The sequence below is a fragment of the Saimiri boliviensis genome, chromosome 21, assembly GCF_048565385.1.
Source record: "Saimiri boliviensis isolate mSaiBol1 chromosome 21, mSaiBol1.pri, whole genome shotgun sequence".
Taxonomy (NCBI): Eukaryota; Metazoa; Chordata; class Mammalia; order Primates; family Cebidae; genus Saimiri; species Saimiri boliviensis.
The window spans coordinates 31074515-31095297 of record NC_133469.1 but is presented as its reverse complement, the minus strand read 5'-3'; the positions used below and the strand labels follow the sequence as shown (position 1 = coordinate 31095297).

General features: G+C 44.9%; 3 protein-coding genes across 8 annotated transcripts in view; 2 read left to right on the top strand and 1 right to left on the bottom strand.

Annotated features, from left to right (window-relative positions):
* Window positions 1-3609, top strand: part of CHEK2 (checkpoint kinase 2) — a 54073-nt gene extending 50464 nt beyond the window's left edge. For all 5 annotated transcript variants that reach the window (XM_074391311.1, XM_039462337.2, XM_039462338.2 and 2 more), the window contains 2 exons: window positions 1826-1906; window positions 3369-3609. In XM_074391311.1, coding sequence (XP_074247412.1) covers window positions 1826-1906; window positions 3369-3458 — 171 coding nt within the window. In that variant the 3' untranslated portion in view covers window positions 3459-3609. The remainder of the gene's footprint in view (window positions 1-1825; window positions 1907-3368) is intronic.
* Window positions 3610-7494: 3885 nt separating this feature from the next.
* The window catches only part of TTC28 (tetratricopeptide repeat domain 28), a 692319-nt gene continuing 679030 nt past the window's right edge, over window positions 7495-20783 (top strand). For both annotated transcript variants that reach the window (XM_074390786.1, XM_003938479.4), the window contains exon 1: window positions 7495-7723. In XM_074390786.1, coding sequence (XP_074246887.1) covers window positions 7622-7723 — 102 coding nt within the window. In that variant the 5' untranslated portion in view covers window positions 7495-7621. The remainder of the gene's footprint in view (window positions 7724-20783) is intronic.
* LOC141582661 (single-stranded DNA-binding protein, mitochondrial) lies at window positions 13127-13790 on the bottom strand. Its single transcript, XM_074391369.1, has one exon. It carries the CDS (start codon window positions 13696-13698, stop codon window positions 13252-13254), a length of 447 nt encoding a protein of 148 aa, XP_074247470.1. The 5' UTR covers window positions 13699-13790; the 3' UTR covers window positions 13127-13251.

Genomic DNA, 20783 nt, shown 5'->3' with positions numbered 1-20783 from the left:
TTTTTAGTAGAAATGGGGTTTCACCATGTTGGCCGGGCTGGTCTCGAACGCTTAACCTCAAGTGATCTGCCCTGCCTCAGCCTCCCAAAATGCTGGAATTACAGGTGTGAGCCACTGTGCCTGGTCCTTCCTTTCTTCCTTGCTTCTCCCTCCCTTTCCCTCCCCTCCCCCACCTTCCTTCCCCTCCTCCCTTTCTCCCTCTCCCCTCCCCCTCCCCCTCCCCTTCCCCCTTCCCTTCGATTAATTGTGAGTCACTTCAGTTTAACTGTGAGTCAATTAAACCTCTTTTCTTTATAAATTACCCCTCCTCTCCCTCCCTTCCCCTTCCCTCCCCTCTCTCCCTCTTTTCCTTCCTTCTTTTCTTCCTTCCTCAGGGTCTTGCTCTCTTACCTAGGCTGAAGTGCAGTGGCATGATCACTTTACCATGACTGTCAGGCTCAAGCTATTCTGCCTTAGCCTCCCAAGTAGCTGAATCTACAGGTACATGCCACCGTGTCTGACTAAATTTTTTTTTTTTTTTTTGAGACAGAGTCTCTATCGCCCAGGCTGGAGTGCAGTGGCACTGTTTCAGCTCACTGCAACCTTCACCCGCTAGGTTCAAGCAATTTTTCTGCCTCAGCCTTCCAAGTATCTGGGATTACAGGCGCATGCCACCAGCCCAGCTAATTTTGTATTTTTAGTAGAGATGGGGTTTCACCATGTTGCTCAGGCTGGTCTCGAACTCCCGTCCTGAGGTGATCCACCTGCCTCAGCCTCCCAAAGGGCTGGGATTACAGGTGTGAGCCACCACACCCGGCCTAATTTTTAAATTCTTTGTAGTGACAAAGTCCCACTATGTTGCCCAGGCTGGTCTCAAACTACTGGCCTCAAGCAATTCTCCCACCATGGCCTCCCGAAGTTCTGGGATTATAGGCATGAGCCACCATGCCCAACCTAGTGTCGTGAAATTTCTATATCCATCAAATTGTCAAATGGTGGAGGACTTTACTGTGTCCTCTCCATTGCTTACTGTGGTATGTTTGGCTCAGTGGGAGGAGGGGCTGGAGTTAGGTGGAAAAGTACATGAGACATTGGAATCAGATAACTCTGGGTCTGTATTCTGCACATGCCACCTGTGAGTGGCTGAGCTGGGCTTCTGGCCAGCACTCGAAGCCCACATTCCTAGTTATAGCTATTCCTTTCACCTTGTTGAAGATGGGAGAACTGCACCAAGCCACCTCTCAGGGTTTCCTAATGCAAATCCTTGAACCCTGCAGCATGAAACACCTGTAATGCTTTGTTCTATTTATTGTCTCCCTTTCTCACTAGACCTGAGCTCTGGGATATTGTGGGCTTGAAGTATTTCTGACAGTTTGTATGGCAGCTGCTGGGTGAATTTTCCTAGCGTGCTGGGCTGGTTGTTAGGACAGCCTGGGTGACTGGCCTCATTCATAGCAGGGGCAGGGGGTGGAGAGTGGTCCCAGAAGGATTTGAGGAGCTGCACGGATTCGAGCCCAGTCTCTGGCCCCCTGATTGCCTTCTTTCTCAGGATCTGGGATACTGATTCAGAAACCGTTGACTGCTGGAGGCTGTGATTGACCCACTGAGAGCTTTTAGGCATGTGGATTTGAGTCAGCCAGGATGGATGGAGCATTGACTGCTAATTAGACTCCTCTGGGAAGGTAGAGGGGGACAATGATGCCTTCACTGTGGGAGCTTCATCAAGGGGATGATTCTTAGACGGAGTGGATATTTCCTCCCTCTTTCCAAGGACACGCTAGCCCTGTCATTCTAGGAGCTTTCTGTCCTTCAGATACAGCTACTTAACTTTCTAATTCCCTCACAGGATGAAGACATGAAGAGAAAATTTCAACATCTACTGTCGGAGGAAAATGAATCTGCAGCTGTACCCCAGGTTCTAGCCCAGGTATTCGTATTCCTGTTGGTCACAAAATGTAGTCTGGGCTTAAAGAGCTGATAAGCAAAGATGATGAGTTTGAAGATTTTCCTGAGTAGCAATTGCTTAACATTTAGTTATAATGTAGTACATACTGTTTTAACTGGATCCACTCCAGCACCCTCAGATTTAAAAATCAGGATATGTTTAATATCTAACACATAATAGACAGATACTGACAGCTACAGATTGTCATCCAACAGGTCACCTGCAAGGCAATTTTGAAATACTCTATTAGAGGCTCAAATATAAATTTGTTGGAAAAATTAAAATTTGAGTCAGTGGTTGATTCCTTGATTATAATTTTATTCTTTAATGTTCTTTGTAAGCATAGTTAATTCTAGTCCTGGTGGTGTGTGTGTGTGTGTGTGTGTGTGTGTGTGTGAATGGTAGGTAGCTCTCCTTTTTCCCACCGTTTCCTCCCCTCCAATTTTTTTTTTTTTTTGAGACAGACTTACTCTGTCACCCAGGCCAGAGTGCAATGGCACGGTCTTGGTTCATTGCAACCTCTGCCTCCTGGGTTAAAGCAGTTCTCCTGCCTCAGTTTCCCTCATTGCTGGGACTACAGGTGTCTGCCACCATGCCCAGCTAATTTTTGTATTTTTAGGTGAGATGGGGTTTTGCCATGTTGGTCAGGCTGGTCTTGAACTTTTGACCTCAAGTGATCTGCACACTTTGGCCTCCCAAAGTGCTGGGATTACAGGCGTGAGCCACTTCACCCTGCCTTCCTCCCAAGTTTATATATGGGAAAACAACTAAGGCACAAAGATTGTCTTTCTGCAAAAGAGCAAGACTTGGGGCTTCAACTGAGAAGTATTTTTTTTTTTTTTTTTGGAGACGGAGTTTCGCTCGTTACCCAGGCTGGAGTACAATGGCGTGATCTCGGCTCACCGCAACCTCCGCCTCCTGGGTTCAGGCAATTCTCCTGCCTCAGCCTCCTGAGTAGCTGGGATTACAGGCACGCGCCACCACGCCCAGCTAATTTTTTGTGTTTTTAGTAGAGACGGGGTTTCACCATGTTGACCAGGACGGTCTCGATCTCTCGACCTCGTGATCCACCCGCCTCGGCCTCCCAAAGTGCTGGGATTACAGGCTTGAGCCACCGCGCCCGGCTCAACTGAGAAGTATTATATACCTTTTAAACTTGATATTTAGAAGGTTATTGAGAGGAATTTGGTTATGCTGCTTGCTTTCAGTATACATCATTAAGAGGTCAGAAGCCATAAGGGAGAGAAATATCTATTAGATAAGCATGTCTGAGTTGGGGGCTGTGGTGGCGACTCAGTTGTCAATGATGACAACCAGTAATTTTTGATACTAGAGGTCACATTAAATGCCCCCACTGTATTGGAAGCATATTGGGGAACTTAGATAATCTTAATGAAGCCAGTGATTTTCTATTGAACATTTCTCCATTCTCCTTTATTTTCAGCCTTCTACTAGTCGAAAGCGGCCCCATGAAGGGGAAGCCGAGGGTGCTGAGACCACAAAGCGCCCAGCTGTGTGTGCTGCTGTGTTGTGAACCCCGTAGTTTGAACATGAAAGACATGGACCTTCTTTCACTGTCATCTTTCTTTTCTTTAAGTCTTTTTTTCATAGTTTCTATTTTAATTATGGGATAATTGCTTTTTCGCTGTCACTGATTTACAATTAAAAACCTGATGGAAACTGGGCTTTGTGCTTCTGCTTGATAATCAGTTCTTTAGTTGAATGGCTTTGTTATTTATTTATTTGAAACAGTCTCAGTCTGTCACCCAGCCTGAAGTACAGTGGCACAAACTCGGCTCACTGCAACCTCTGTCTTCCAGGTTCAAGCAATTATTGTGCCTCAGCCTTCGGAATAGCTGGGATTACAGGTAGGCACCACCATGCCTGGCTAATTTTTGTTTTTTTTGTGTGTGTGTGTGTTTTTGTTTTTTGTTTTTTTTTTTTTTTGAGACAGAGTCTCACTCTTTCACCCTGGCTAGAGTGCAGTGGCATGATCTCGGCTCACTGCAACCCCCACTGCTTAGGTTCAAGCAATTCCCCTGCCTCAGCCTCCAAAGTAACTGGGACTACAGGCATGCGTCACCACGCCCAGCTAATTTTTTCTATTTTTTTTTAGTAGAGACCGGGTTTCACCAGGTTGGCCAGGATGGTCTTAATCTCCTGAGCTGGTGATTCACCTGCCTTGGCCTCCGAAGGTGCTAATTTTTGTATTTTTAGTAGAGACAGGGTTTTGCTTTGTTGGCCAGGCTGGTCTTGAACTCCTGACCTTAGGTGATCCACCTGCCTCAGCCTCCCAAAGTGCTGGGATTACAGGTGTGAGCCAATGCGCCTGGCCTGAATGGCTTTTTTTTTTTTTTTTTTTTTTGGATGGAGGCTCACTCTGTTGCTCAGACTGGAGTGCAATGTCGCAATCTTGGCTTACTGCAACTGCCGCCTCCCAGGTTCAAGCTATTCTCCTGCCTCAGCCTCCAGAGTATCTGGGATTACGGGTGACTGCCACTACGCTTGGCTAATTTTTTGTATTTTTAGTAGAGACGGGGTTTCACCAGTTGGCCAGGCTGGTCTCAAACTCCTGACCTTGTGATCTGCCCGCCTCGGCCTCCCAAAATGCTGGGATTACAGGCGTCAGCCACCGTGCCCAGCCCTGAATGCCTTTTTTATATTTAAAGTTGTGTGTCTTTCATCTGGAGCTACACCTTGGCTATCACTAGGCAGGTTTCCCAGGATGTCATCCTGGTCTCAGCCTGTGAGAGCTGAATATAAATTTTAAGGGCCTGTGGAAAGTTCCAGGGAAAGGAGCATAGTGAGGTTGGGGGTGGAGTTTTTAGAGACTGGCTGGCTGTCTACCAACATCTTCATGAGAACAGCAGGTACCTTGGTGCATACTAACAGGCCAGTTTACATTCTCATCCTTGCCCTCATAAAGATACATGTCTACAGTCTCTGAAACCTTTGGGCTAGATAAGTTGTGAAATTATCTAATTTTAGGAAGACGATGAGGCACGTCTACTATGATGTATATGTGTAGCACCCCAGTGGAGTCCCGTACCCAAACTTCAATATTTCCACAGCAAATATTCACAGTAAGAAGGATAGAGAAAGATTATAGGTAGTTGCATATTGGTTCATATCAGCCTTTTCTTGCAAATGAGCTACAATGACTTTGTTTTGAGAGCTGTTTGTGTTTTGGAAGTGGAGATGAGCCATGTGGTCAGTTATGTCATGTTGACCCAATAATGACCAGGGAGGCCCTGTGCAAAGACTTACCTCCTTGGCTGCTCTTGTTCTCACAGTGATTCTGTGAGTGAGGTCCTCCACTGTCATGTCACAGGTGAGGGACCCAAAGTTAGAGGAGGAAAGTAACTTCTGATGTCGCACAGCTAAAAAACAGCAGAGCTGGGACCCAACCCAGGTCTTTTTGACTCTAAAATTAACGTTCCACTGAATCTGCTTTTATAACTTCGCCTGGTTGATGCTAGGGCACTCCATAGCTCGCTGGCCATGGCATGAATTGAGTGCCATGGTTCAAATGCCACTGGCGATTCAGTCAGGGCAGGGTCAAGGGCACACAGCTGTTTACTTAGGAAATGGGGGTGGTGGTTGGCAATTTCCAATAGAAGGTTGTATAAGCATTCTGAGACTTGGCTGGCCTGGTGTAGGGCGTTTGATGGGAATTTAGGTGGTTTGCATATTTAAAGAATGAGGCTGAGATTGCCAAGTAGATGGGTTTTAGCTCATTTGAATATTTAATGTGGAGGCTGTGGTTTTCTGGGACATTTTTCTCACTTGTGCAGAGTTAGCTGGCCCTTCTCTGTTTCTAGAGCATTTTGTATTAACTCCCTCTCATGTATCTTCTATGGTAGGCTGAATAATGGCCCCTCCAAAGTGTCCTACTCTTAATACCCAGAATCTGTGAATATGTTTCTTTCCATGACAAAAGGGACTTTGCAGATGTGATTAAGCATCTTGAGATGGGAGCTTATCCTATGTTACCAGTGGGCCCAGTGTCCCAGAGGGACTCAACGGTCAGGGGAGATGGCAATATGATGATGACTGAGTGTCTTAGTCTTTTTTTTATATTGCTATGCAAAATCTGATACTGGGTAATTTATAAAGAACACATTTATTTCTCACAGTTCTGGAGGCTGGGAAGGTTGAGGGGCCCGCTTCTGGTGACGGTCTTCTTGCTGTGTCATCCCATGGTAGAAGGCATCACATCAAGAGAGAAAGGGGGCTGAACTCATCCTTTTATTAGGAATCCACCCCCATGAGAATTAACCCTCTGCTGAGATAACACCCTTACTCTATTAATGAGGGCAGATCCTTCATGACCTAATCACCTCTTAAAGGTCCCACCTCTCAACACTGTTGCACTGGAGATTAACTTTCCAACACATGAACTTTGGGGGACACATTCAAACTATAGCATTGTGCAGAGATTGGAGTGGTGTGCCCTAAACAGGAGTATAAGGTAAGTGCCCTTATACTTACCTTATACTCATGGTAAGTGTAAGGTAAGTGGTAAGTGCCCTGTACAGGAATATAAGGCATTTTAAACTTCCTTATCCTAGATTCTTACCGTACCTTCTCTATGTTCAGGTACACAAGTACTTACCCATTGTGTTGCAACTGCTTATAGCATTCACTAAAGTATCAGGCTGTACAGGTGTGTAGGCTGGGAGCAATAGGCTATGCCATACAATCTAGGTGTGTAGTAGGATATACAAGGTTTGTGTAAGTGCACTTTGCTGTTCGCACAATGAGACAGTCAGCTAAAGAGGCACTTCTCAGAACCATGCCGTGGTTAAGAGAGGCATGACTGTACGGGCATCATCTTCCTGAAAGCTCAGTCAACCCTGTGCAGTGCTGACTGCCACACTCCCCTTTTGCACGTGCAGAAATCAAGGATCTTTGGCTCCTCTGAGTGACTAGTTTAAGGTTTCTGTTTTCAAGAGGTGGAGGCGGGACTTGAATTGAGAGTTCTCTTTCTGGAGAACTGTGGTCCTTAACCATTAAAACTACTTAAGAGGTCTTGTCTCTTGATCACTGCCTACCAAGTGCTAGGCCCGGTGCTTGAGTTTCTCTGGATTACTACAGTGAGTCCTTAGATTTACGAGAAACAGGTCCGGAAGTCCTGACCCTAACACGCACGGGATAGTGGAGATGTGGGAATTGAAATCAGCTTCTCCGTCGAGTCTGGCTGTCTCCGCACCCGGGCACACCTCCACGATGGCGATCCCGCCCCCTCAGTGGCGTCCTTTGCTCTGCACTTCTTGCGGAGAAGTCCCTCCTGGCCCGCACCCTCGTTCCAGGCCCCGCGTGGCGGGCGAAGCTAAAGGGGCAGTGTGGGGAAAGGGCGGAGGGGCGGAGGGGCGGGGGCGGTCCGCAGAGAGGCAGGCGGCGGCGCGCAGCTGGGAACTGCACGCTCACCCGCCGAGTAGGACGGGCCCGGCGGGGGTGGGCGCGACAGTGGGAACAGCGGCCCGCTCCAGAGGGCGCGCGGGGAGGGGGCGCGGCGAACGCGCGCGTGCGCGGTGCGTGTGTGGGCCCGCGGGGGTGCGCGCGAGGTGGAGGGGGGGGCAATGAGGTCGCTGCGGCGGCGCGCAGCACGGCGGGAACATGGCGCGCGGAACCGGCGCGCGCGCCTAGCTGGCGGGACCGTTAGCTCGAGGCGGACGCGGCCCGGGCCCCGTGGGGATGGAGCAGTCGCCGCCGTCGGCGCCCGAGTCGACCCCAGGGCCGACCCCCGCAAGGAGTCGAAGGAGACGGGAGCCGGAGTCGCCGCCGGCGTCGGCGCCGGTGAGTCCGTGAGGGGCTCGGGCCGGGAGACTTTCTTTGTGAAACTCCGGCGGTGGGAGCCGGGCCGGGCCTCAGCGGCTTAGGACCGCCTGCAAGGCGGAAGGCGTCTCGCGGTCCGGGTTCGATCCCAGCCGCGAGCCGTCTGGCGGCGGGACCTGGTCCTGCGACTGCCTGCCTCAGTTTCCGCGGGGGGTGTGTGAGGGTGTGTGTAGGTGTATGAGGGTGTTGGCCTGCGCGCATCGGGGGGTAGGGGGGCGGTATACAGTCGGTGCCTAACGCGCAGGTCGCCTCCCCCTGACCCCAGACCCCTGGGGCGGAACCTGGGGATCGGACTCCGTGGGAGCGGCAGGCGGCACCCGCGGGGAGACAGGTGTCGGCGCAGCCGGGATGGCTCTTTCCCGCGTGGGGTTTGTGAGGAGTGAGCTCTCCGTCCCCGGAGGAGAGCAAGTCTGTCGGTGGCTCATCACCGTGTTTGGTGTTCGGGCCCCCAGTTAGGGGGAAGGATGCTGAGCCCCAAGGACTTGAGAGGTGGGAGGTCCCGCTGGACGGGATGGGATGGCTCTAGGCTCTCGAGCTTCCCCTCACCCCTGCCTCCCAAACCCGTTAGAGCGTAGGAATCATTGGGAGCACCTGATAAAAACGCAGGCTTGACACCGAACGCCAGGCCCACGGACTGTGGCTCACCGAAGCGTGGACGCAGACTCTGAACTGGAGCGCCGACGTTGTGGTCAGGCGAGGTTGGCATACCTCACCGTGGCATCCTGGTACCCGGCATGGTGCCTGGCACACGGTAGATGATCAGAAAGTATCTGTAGAATAAATTGCTAGGGAGAGTGCAAAATAGGAGTTCTTGAGACATTTTCAGGAGCTTCGGGAGATTAGTGTCTCTGTCGGATTTATGTTACAGTATATGGTTTTTCTCAGCTCCTAACTTAACTTTTGTGACTGTTTTTTTTTAATGCCATGTTTTCAGTATGTTTGTTTTTTTTTTTTTTTTTTGAGACGGAGTTTTGCTCTTGTTACCCAGGCTGGAGTGCAATGGCGCGATCTCGGCTCACCGCAACCTCCGCCTCCTGGGTTCAGGCAATTCTCCTGCCTCAGCCTCCTGAGTAGCTGGGATTACAGGCCCGCGCCACTATGCCCAGCTAATTTTTTGTATTTTTAGTAGAGACGGGGTTTCACCATGTTGACCTGGATGGTCTCGATCTCGTGATCCACCCGCCTCGGCCTCCCAAAGTGCTGGGATTACAGGCGTGAGCCACCGCGCCCGGTGTTTTCAGTATGTTCTAAGCAAAAGCAGAGTATATGTTGGTTATATACACAATCCACTAGGCTGGGTGCGGTGGCTCACTTCTGTAATCCCAGCACTTTGGAAAGCGAATTGCTTGAGCCCACGGGCTTGAGGCAGTAGTGAGCCAAGGAGTTAGAGACCAGTGTGGGAAACGTAGTGAGACACGTCCCCACACAATACAAAAATTAGCTGGGTGTGGTAGTGTGCACTTGCAGTCCTAGCTACTCCGGAGGCTGAGGTGGGAGAATCACTTGAAGTCCAGGTTGCAGTGAGCCAAGGTTGTGCCACTGCATTCCAGCCTGGACAACACAGTGAGAACCCGTCTTTTAAATAAACAAATAAATAAATAAATGATTAACTGTGTATACTCCCTCTAGGTTAAAATTAATTCTAAAACAAAATTCTGAATTAAAATATGCATGTTTCTTTCTCTTCATCATTTGGTAACGCTAGGCTTTTAGGATTTCATTCTGTTGGGGCAGGTAAATATCTACATATTTGACAAAGCAAATATGAATTACTGTTTATTCAAGAAACTTGGCAATTTGCTTAAACCTGAGTATTTGTAGTCTTTGTGATATTTTGTTTTTAATTTTTTTTTTTTTTTTTTTTTTTTTTTTTTTGAGACGGAGTTTCGCTCGTTACCCAGGCTGGAGTGCAATGGCGTGATCTCGGCTCACCGCAACCTCCGCCTCCTGGGCTCAGGCAATTCTTCTGCCTCAGCCTCCTAAGTAGCTGGGATTACAGGCACGCATCACCATGCCCAGCTAACTTTTTGTATTTTTAGTAGAGACGGGGTTTCACCTTGTTGACCAGGATGGTCTCGATCTCCTGACCTTGTGATCCACCCGCCTCGGCGTCCCAAAGTGCTGGGATTACAGGCTTGAGCCACCGCGCCCGGCCTGTTTTTAATTTTTAATTAAAAAATTTTGTTTGAGACGGACTGTGTTGTCCAGGCTGGAGTGCAAGTAGCACAGTCTCTGCTCACTGCAACCTCCACCTCCTGAATTCAAGAGATTCTCCTGCCTCAGCCTTCAGTGTAGCTGGCATTACAAGTGTGTGCCACCACACCCAGCTAATTTATGTATTTTTAGCAGAGAGGAGCTTTCGCTATGTTGCCCAGGCTGGTCCCAAACTCCTTGACTTCAAATATCTGCACACTTTGGCCTCCCAAAGTGCTGGGATTACAGGTGTGAATCACTGTAAAGCTTTATTTTTTTTTATTTGTTTGAGACAGTCTCACTCTGTTGCCCAGACTGGAGTGCAGTGGCGCGATCTCGGCTCACTGCAACCTCCACTTCCCAGGTTCCAGCGATTCTCAGGCCTCGGCCTCCCAAGTAGCTGGGATTACAGGCGTGTGCTACTACTACAACTAGCTAATTTTTTGTATTTTTTAAGTAGAGACAGGGTTTCCCTGTGTTGGCCAGGCTGCTCTGGAACTCCTGGCCTTAAGTGATCCACCTGCCTCGTCTTCCCAAAGTGCTGGAATTACGGATGTGAGCTACTGTTCCTAGCCAATCTTTGTGATATTTGGAAATTGAGGTTTATATTTTGTTCAGAGTCAATGGTAAAATAGAATTGTTTGAAATTAATATTTCAGGGGCTATTTTTTACATTAAATTGGATTTTATTTTGTTGGTTTCATTTCAGTAGGTTTTACCTATTTTAAATATATATATATATATATATATATATATATATATATATATTTTTTTTTTTTTTTTTTCTTCTTCTTCTCTGAGATGGAGTCTTGCTCCGTCACCCAGGCCACAGTGCAATGGCTTAGTTTTGGTTCACTGCAACCTCTGCCTCCTGGGCTCAAGCAATTTTCCTGCCTCAGCCTCCCAAGTAGCTGGGATTACAAGTCCCCATCACCATGCCTGGCTAATTTTTGTGTTTTTAGTAGAGATGGGGTTTCACCATGTTGGCCAGGCTGGTTTTGAACTCCTGACCTCCAAATGATCTGCCTGCCTCGGCCTCCCAAAGTGCTGGTAGCCACCACACCTGACCAAAAATATTTTTAAAGGCAGGATCTTGCTATGTTGTCCCAGCTGGTCCTGAACCTCCAGTCTTGGCCTCAAGGGATCCTTCTGCCTCAGCTTTCTGAGTAGCTGGAAGCACAACTGTGAGCCACCACACCTGGCTTTTATTATTTTTTTTCTAATAAAAAAATTAATAGAGTTCGTTGTTTCACTGGACAAAATATGCATATATAGGAAGGCAAGACTTTTGGACTTGAGATTGCACTGAAGAAGAAAAATGGAAAAATTAGGCAGTTTTATTCTCTCAGTGTGTTATTTTTGTAGGTTATACAGATGTGTCTTTTTTTTTTTTTTTTCAGATGTGTCTTTTTTAAAAAGTGTCTTTAAAAAGCTTTATTGAACGCCGGGTGCGGTGGCTCAAGCCTGTAATCCTAGCACTTTGGGAGGCCGAGGCGGGTGGATCACGAGGTCAAGAGATCGAGACCATCCTGGTCAACATGGTGAAACCCCATCTCTAATAAAAATACAAAACGTTAGCTGGGCATGGTGGCCCGTGCCTGTAATCCCAGCTACTCGGGAGGTTGAAGCAGAAGAATTGCCTGAACCCAGGAGGCAGAGGTTGCAGTGAGCCGAGATCGCGCCGTTGCACTCCAGCCTGTCTAAGAAGGTGAAACTCCGTCTCAAAAAAAAAAAAAAAAAGAGCTTTATTGAGATAAAGATAAATGAGATAAATTCACCTACCGTGAAATCAACCCCTTGAGTGTAGAATTTTGTGGTTTATAATATATTCACAGAATCACAAACATCACAGGTATCTGCTTTCAGACCATTTTCATCAGTCCACAAGAAATCTTATACCCATTAGCTGTCATGCCTTAGTCCCTTTTCCCCTAGTCCCTGGCAATATCTAGCTTACTTTCTGTCTCTATGTGGAGCTCTTTTGGACTTTTCACAGAGTGAAATCTTAACTACATATGGTCTTTTATGATTTTTTTTTTCACTTGGCACAGTGTTTTCAAGTTTTATCCATGCTGTAGCATAGATCAGCACTTCATTCTTTTTTAATGCTGAGTAATTTTTTTTTTTTTTTTTTTTTTTGAGACGGAGTTTCGCTCTTGCTGCCCAGGCTGGAGTGCAATGGTGCGATCTCGGCTCACCGCAACCTCCGCCTCCTGGGTTCAGGCAATTCTCCTGCCTCAGCCTCCTGAGTAGCTAGGATTACAGGCACACGCCACCATGCCCAGCTAATTTTTAGTATTTTTAGTAGAGACGGGGTTTCATCATGTTGACCAGGATGGTCTCGATTTCTTGATCTCGTGATCCACCCGCCTCGGCCTCCCAAAGTGCTGGGATTACAGGCTTGAGCCACCGCGCCCGGCCTTTTTTTTTTTTTTTCTTTTTCTTTTTTTGAGACGGAGTTTCGCTCTTGTTACCCAGGCTGGAGTGCAATGGCGCGATCTTGGCTCACCGCAACCTCTGCCTCCTGGGCTCCAGCAATTCTCCTGCCTCAGCCTCCTGAGTAGCTGGGATTAGAGGCACGCGCCACCACGCCTAGCTAGTTTTTTTGTATTTTTAGTAGAGACGGGGTTTCACTATGTTGACCAGGATGGTCTCCATCTCTCGACCTCGCGATCCACCCGCCTCAGCCTCCCGAAGTGCTGGGATTACAGGCTTGAGCCACCGTGCCCGGCGCTGAGTAATTTTTTGAATGGATATATTATATTTTGTTTATCAGTTTCTCTGTTGATAGGCATGTGAGTTTTTCCCAATTTTTGGCTACTATGAATAATGCTGCTATGAACATTTGTGTACAAATTTTAGTGTGGATGTATGTTTTCATTTCCCTTAGTTATATCCCTAAAGAACAGACTGTCTGGGTCATACAATAATTGTTTAAGACTACAGGTATGTGCCACCACACCTGGCCTACTCTTTTGATAATGTTCTTTGATGCCAAAAAAGTTTTTAATTTTGAGGAAATCTAGCTTATCTGTTTTTTTCTTTTGTTGCTCATGATTTTGGTTTTATGTCTAAGAAGCCATTGCCAAATCTAAGTTAATGGAGATTTACCCCTATGTTTTCTTCTAAGAGTTGTATGCTTTTAGCCCTTATATTTAGGTTGTTGATCCATTTTTTTTTTTTTTTTTTTTTAATGTAAAAGGGTATTTTAATTCTTGTCCTTGGGAACTATAAGGATTATACATGATTTGGAAATGAGACTGTACCAAATGATGGCCAAAGAAGAGTCATCCATTCTACTCCTTCTCTTTTGTCTGGTCACTCAGAAATATAATATTATCAGCTATGACTGTTGTTGCTTGTCGCCTCACATTATTTTTATCCATGTATTCACCATAGTCTATTTTCCCTTCCACATAAATTCGAGACCCCTTTCTCACATACTGATATGCCACATCTCTGAGGCCTGGCCGGAATACTGATATTCTGTGCCACGTTGTCTTTTGACTGACATCGCCCATTTGGTAAGCTTCACTTTCCCCTGATCGCCACATCTCATTTGTTGCTAGAGAAAATATTGTGACTGGATTTTTTCCTTCTGCCTGTCTCAAGACAGGGTCCTGACCCACTCGCCCAAGTAACTGCACACGATTCAGGGATCTTTCAAGAACCAAACTGGCAGCTGCGTCGGATGCATGTCTTACAAACTGATGAAGTACCTGTAATACAGGTCTTCGAAACATGGCTTCTGTTTTCTTTTCTTACAGTGTAATCTTTAGGCTGTTCCTGGCACTCTAACCCAACCAGCCCGGCCAGTCAGGCGATCACTTCCGGGGCACAGTGTTGATCCATTTTGATTTAATTTTTGTGTATAGTGTGGGGTACTGGTCCAAATTCATTCTTTTTTTTATGGATACAAAAAGTTCTCCCAGCACTATATAATGAAAAGACTGTCCTTTCCCTTACTGATGGTCTTCACATCTTTTTTGAGAATGAGTTGAACATATATAAGGTTTTATTTCTGGACTCTCAGTTCTGTTCTGTTGATCTGTATTTTTTTCTGTCTTTATGCCAATAGTACACTGTTTTATTGCTGTAGCTTGGTAATAGGCATCGAAATTAATTGTAAGTCCCTTAACTTTGTTCTTTTCAAGACTGGCTATTCTGGGTACCTTATGTTTCCAAATGGCATGTTTTATCTCTTTTTTTTTTTTTTTTTTTTTGAGATATAGTCATGCTCCGTCACCCAGGCTGGAATGCAGTGGCACAATTTTGGCTCATTGCAACCTCTGCCTCTCCAGTTCAAGTGGTTTTCGTACCTCAGCCTCTGGAGTAGTTGGGATTGCAGATATGTAACACCATGCCCGGCTAATTTTTGTATTTCACCATGTTGGCCAGGCTGGTCTCGAACTCCTGGTCTCATGTGATCCACCTGCCTTGGCCTACTAAAGTGTTGCGATTACAGGCGAGAGCCACTGTGCCTGCCTTATCTATTCTTTCAGTGATGTTTTGTAGTTTTCAGTGTACGGGTCTTGCAGTTCTTCTAACATTTGTTTTCCAAGTATTTTATTCTATTATATACTATTGTACATAGGAATTTTTTTTTTTTTTTTTTTTTTTTTTTTTTTTTGAGACGGAGTTTCGCTCTTGTTACCCAGGCTGGAGTGCAATGGCGCGATCTCGGCTCACCACAAACTCCGCCTCCTGGGTTCAGGCAATTCTCCTGCCTCAGCCTTCCGAGTAGCTGGGATTACAGGCAAGTGCTGCCATGCCCAGCTAATTTTTGTATTTTTAGTAGAGACGGGGTTTCACCATGTTGACCAGGATGGTCTTGATCTCTTGACCTCGTAATCTACCCACCTTGGCCTCCCAAAGTGCTAGGATTACAGGCTTGAGCCACCACGCCCAGCCCAGGACTATTTTTAAAATTTCATTTCCTATTCATTGCTATAAATACAAGTGATTTTTTTGATGTGTATTTTAACTTTGTCATTGAGTGGTTGTCTATTTCAATTGTGTTTTAAATCTTACCCTCAAAATTAATGAGGAAAAATGGTCTTTCAAAGAATAAGTATAGACTTTGATGCAGATCTAGGTTCACATGTCTGTGTTTTGCCTCTGCCTCCTGGGTTCAAGCGATCCTTCTGCCTCACTCTCCAAAGTAGCTGGGATTAAAAGCATGTACCACCACACCTGGCTAATTTTGTATTTTTAGTAGAGATAGTATTTTACCATGTTGGCCAGGCTGGTTTCGAACTCCTGACCTCAAATGATCCACCTGCCTCCGCCTCCCAAAGTGCTGGGATTACAGGCATGAGTTACTGCGTCCAGCCAACAGGCCTTATGGTATGCACCCAGCCAACAGTTCTTATGCATTTATGGTTCTCATATATATAATTGGACAGTAATATCCATTCCAAAGAAATATTAAATAAAAGAGGATGTAGGAGATACTTAGAACAATACCTTGCTTGTGGTAGGGATTTGATATTTGTTATCTTCTTCTGCTAGTTAATTCCAGTAAACCACAAAACAAAAAGCAGACAAACCTAATACAAAACCAAGAAAAACAAAAACTCCAAAACCACAGACCAAAAAAAAAGAGAAAAGCCACAAAGCAAAAAACCGCAAACAGAAACCCCAAGCCTCTTCCTGTCCCTATCACCTATCTACGACCCAAGAAATCCCTGTGAGTGCTGAGGAACCATGAAAGAAGACAAAGTTCATACCACATAATTGTATTGTAAATGTATGTGAAATCAAGTCTGCTATATAGAATATTTGACAATGAATTTTAAGTATTATTAAAAATAATAAAAGTATAATTGAAAGCTCTTTATTTTTACTCTATGGTTCTTGTTTTGTGTGCTGTTTTTTTAACTACTTTTTTTCCTGAAAGCAGAAGCAATATTTTTTTCATTAAATTTCATGGTTACAACCTTTCTTCCTTTGAATTATTTCTGTTTTTAAAAACTGTTAGAGGGAAGCCTGATGTTTGAACTGAAACTTGGTAGAACTTTTATTTTGGTTTCTCTTCAGCAGCTGGGTGGATTGTTATTTTCTAAGAACAGAAAGTGGAGACATGGCATGATACAAATATGATGCTTGGAAAGTATCATGTTTCTTGTATATTCACACTATATTATCTATAGTCTTCTAAAAACAAAAACCAGTTTTCTGTAGGCATGTTTTGGCAAAATATAAGTATCAGTGCTAATTTGATTTTCATTTTATGATGATTGACATTAGAAGACAATAATCTTAGTAATTTTCATCTTTACCAAAGTGATGCTCTTAATGCAATTCTGTGAGTGCAAAAAATGTTGATATCGGGCCGGGCACGGTGGCTCAAGCCTGTAATCCCAGCACTTTGGGAGGCCGAGGCGGGTGGATCACGAGGTCGAGAGTTCGAGACCATCCCGGTCGACATGGTGAAACCCCGTCTCTACTAAAAATACAAAAAATCAGCTGGGCATGGTGGCGCGTGCCTGTAATCCCAGCTACTCAGGAGGCTGAGGCAGGAGAATTGCCTGAACCCAGGAGGCGGAGGTTGCGGTGAGCCGAGATCGTGCCATTGCACTCCAGCCTGGGTAACAAGAGCGAAACTCCGTCTCAAAAAATAAATAAAAAAACAAAAAATGTTGATATTAAATTTGTCCTAATGTTTTCTGAACTAAGTCCATCGTATGCTGAAACAATATCATGGCAATTTTTGACTTCCACTATGGCATGGCAATGCCAAGTACATACCAGGGAAGGGGGAAACCACATACAATAATAATGCCTTCCCTTATTTAACATTCACAGTTAACTTCTTTTTTTAACTCCTGCAAAACCACAACACAAAGTCAGGTTTGTTGTCCTGAGACCACTTGCTATTTCTTAGCAATTCTACTCTTATCCACAAAATAAAACCATGTCCTCATTACAATCAGTTATTTATCAAGTGGGATCTCAAAAAATCACATTTTAGATTACTATAAGTTAGTTTTACCCTATTAATCATGTAAAATAAGGTATGTTCTTCACATCCTCGCCTGGGGCAGTGTAGCTATGATCAAAATGGGTTTTTTTTTTCTGTAGTGGTCACAGTGAGGCCAATTACAGCCATAGTGTAACACCTACTTGCCTTCTTTTTGTGTTCAACTCTCCAGTTACTATTACTACCTCTTCACTTCTCCAAATACTACTTTTGGAGTCTAGCAAAATAACTAATTCCTGGTATTTAGTCTAAGAGTAGAAGGACATTACTGTTGTTTTCTCGTTCTCAATAGCAAGAAAATATTGTTGATTTTTAGTAATAACAAGTATTTTAGTTTTAGAGGGTTTATTTCTATTTTAATTTTTCGATAAAAGCCTTCTTTTGGCCAGGTGCTGTGGCTCACACCTGTAATCCCTTTGGGAGGCCAAGGCAGGTGGATCACTTGAGGTTGGGAGTTCGAGACCAGCCAGGGCAACATGGTGAAACCCTGTCTCTACTAAAAATATAAAAATTAGCCGGGCATGGTGGTGGGCACCTGTAATCCCAGTTACTCTGGTGGCTGAGGCAGGAGAATCACTTAAACCCGGGAGGTAGAGGTTACAGTGTGCTGAGATTGGGCCACTGTACTCCAGCATGGGCAACAGAGCAAGAGTCTATCTAAAAAAAAAAATGAAAAAACCCACATAATGGAAGAAAATATTTGCAAATAAATATTTGTTAAATAACTTGTTATTCAGAATATATAAATAACTCTTAGTATGCAATTGTAAAAGGACAACCCAATTTAAAAATAGGCAGGTTGAGGTGGCTCATGCCTGTAATCCTAGTACTTTGGGAGGCTAAGGTGGGAGGATCACTTGATCCCAGGAGTTCCAGGTCAGCCTGGGCAGCATAGACCCTTTCTCTACAAAAAAATAGAAAAAATATTGGCCAGCGATCATTTGAGCCTGGGAAGTTGCAGCTGCAGTGAGCAGTGTTTACGCTGCTGCACTCCAGCCTGGGCGACAAAATGAAACCTTGTCTCAAAAAAAAAAAAAAAAAAAGTAGACGTTTCCTAAAGATACACAAATGACCAATAAGAACATGAGAAGGTGTCCATGGCCAGGATGTGGTGTTTCTCGCCTGTAATTCCAGCACTTTGGGAGGCAGAGGCCAGCGCATCGTGAGGTCAGGAGAGCGAAACCATCCTGGCCAACACGGTGAAACCCTGTCTCTACTTAAAAAAAAAAAAAAAAGTGCTGGGCATGGTGGTGCGTGCCTGTAATCCCAGCTAGCTACTTGGGAGGCTGAGGCAGGAGAATTGCTTGAATCAGGGAGTCGGAGTTTTAAGTGAGCTGAGATCGCACTACTGCACTCCAGCCTGGTGACAGAGGAGACTCTGTCTCAAAAAAAAAAAAAAAAAAAAAAGAAAAGAAAAGGTATCCAACATCATCAGTCATGCAATCAAAATAGTGAGGTCCACTTTACATAAACTGGAGTGGCTAAAGTAAAAAAAGATAGACAATAATAAGTACTGGTGAGGATGTGGAGAAATTGGAGCTCTCAAACATTGCCGGAATGTAAAGTGGTACAGTTCTCTTAGAAAATGCTCACTTTGGGGCCGGGCACGGTGGCTCAAGCCTGTAATCCCAGCACTTTGGGAGGCCGAGGCGGGTGGATCATGAGGTCAAGAGATCGAGACCATCCTAGTCAACATGGTGAAACTCCGTCTCTACTAAAAATACAAAAAATTAGCTGGGCGTGGTGGCGTGTGCCTGTAATCCCAGCTACTCAGGAGGCTGAGGCCGGAGAATTGCCTGAACCCGGGAGGCAGAGGTTGCGGCGAGCCGAGATTGTGCCATTGCACTCCAGCCTGGGTAATGAGCAAAACTCCGTCTCAAAAAAAAAAAAAAAGAAAAAAGAAAAACAAAGAAAATGCTCACTTTGGGAGGCTGAGGCGGGTGGATCACGAGGTCAGAAGTTCAAGGCCAGCCTGGCCAAGATGATGAAACCGCATCTCTACTAAAAAATTCAAAAATTAGCCAGGCATGGTGGCACACGACTGTAATTCCATCTACTCCAGAGGCTGAGATAGAAAATTGCTTGAACCTGGAAGGCAGAGGTTGCAGTGAGCCGAGATTGCGCCACTGCACTCCAGCCTGGGTAACAGAGCGAGACCCAATCTCAAAAACAAAAACAAAAACAAAAACAAAAACAAAACGCTTTGGCAGCTCCTCAAAGTGTTAAACATAGATTTGCCATATGGCCCAGTAATTCTACTCCCAGGTATATATATACCCTAAAGACATGAAAACATTTGTTCACACAAAAACTTGTACATGAATGTTCATTGCTTAATTATTTATAAAAGCCAAAAAGTGAAAACAACTCACAAGTACAATTGACTGTTGACTGGATAAACAAAATGTATTTTTTCCAATAGAATATTCTCCTATAAAAGAAAGAGATACTGATGTGTGATACAGCATGGGTGAACCTTGAAGACATTCTAAGTGGAAGAAACCAGTCACAAAATATCACATATTGTAATGATTCTATTTATGTGGAATAATTCAGCATAGACAAATGCATATAGAGAGAAAGTAGATTAGTGTTTGTCAGGAATCTTGGGGTGGGGAGGAGTAGGGAATGACTGCTAATGGGTATGGGGTGATGAGACTATGCTAAAATTAGATTGTGGTAATGGTTGCACACCTCTGAATAAACCACTAAAAACCACTGAACTGTATTCTTTAAATGGGTAAGTTTTATGATATGTGAAATATATTTCAGTAGAGGTGTAGAAAAATGTCAGAAAATAAAGTTTAACCCTTAAAAACATCATTAAAGATACTCTCTTCAAGCCTTTTTTTTTGCCTCCCTCCTCTAATTTTTATTTTCAATAATGCAGGGTAAAATGAGTAGGATTACTTGATCTGGTCATCTACAGCTATTTTATGGAGTGACAAACTAAATTCAATACTGATAAAGTTGTTTTCTGTGTGCACATATAATAGAGCAGGTGTCCCCAAACTTTTTACACAAGGGGCTAGTTCACTGTCCCTCAGACTGTTGGAGGGCTGCCACATACTGTGCTCCTCTCACTGACCACCAATGAAAGGGGTGCCCCTTCCTGAAGTGCGGCGGGGGGGCTGGATAAATGGCCTCAGGGGGCCGCATGTAGCCCGCAGGCCGTAGTTTGGGGACACCTGTAATAGAGTATATACTATGTGTATAAAAAATTCAAGCATATGAAAAAATTTATTTAATAAAACTTTATATTATCAGTTCAATTTAATAATTATTATTTTTGCCAGTAATTGGGTATATTTTGGGAAATAGTAGAATAAAGATTTGTAGACTCTTATATCTCTTTTTTTTTTCTTTTTTTGAGACGGAGTTTCGCTCTTGTTACCCAGGCTGGAGTGCAATGGCGCGATCTCGGCTCACCGCAACCTCCGCCCCCTGGGTTCAGGCAATTCTCCTGCCTCAGCCTCCTGAGTAACTGGGATTACAGGCACGCGCCACCATGCCCAGCTAATTTTTTTGCACCTTTAGTAGAGACGGGGTTTCACCATGTTGACCAGGATGGTCTCGATCTCTTGACCTCGTGATCCATCCGCCTCAGCCTCCCAAAGTGCTGGGATTACAGGCTTGAGCCACTGTGCCCGGCTTGACTCTTATATCTCTTAGAAGAAAATAAAATTCACAAAGCATGTATGTAGAAAACACCTTAAATATAGATAAGAAGGTTTTTGTGAATTAAAAGTCATGTGAACATGTTAAGGTATCTAAACTTACTTTTAAATTGGATTATAAGTAACCATTTTCAATGCAAGCTTATTAATCTTGTGCTTATGAGATTTT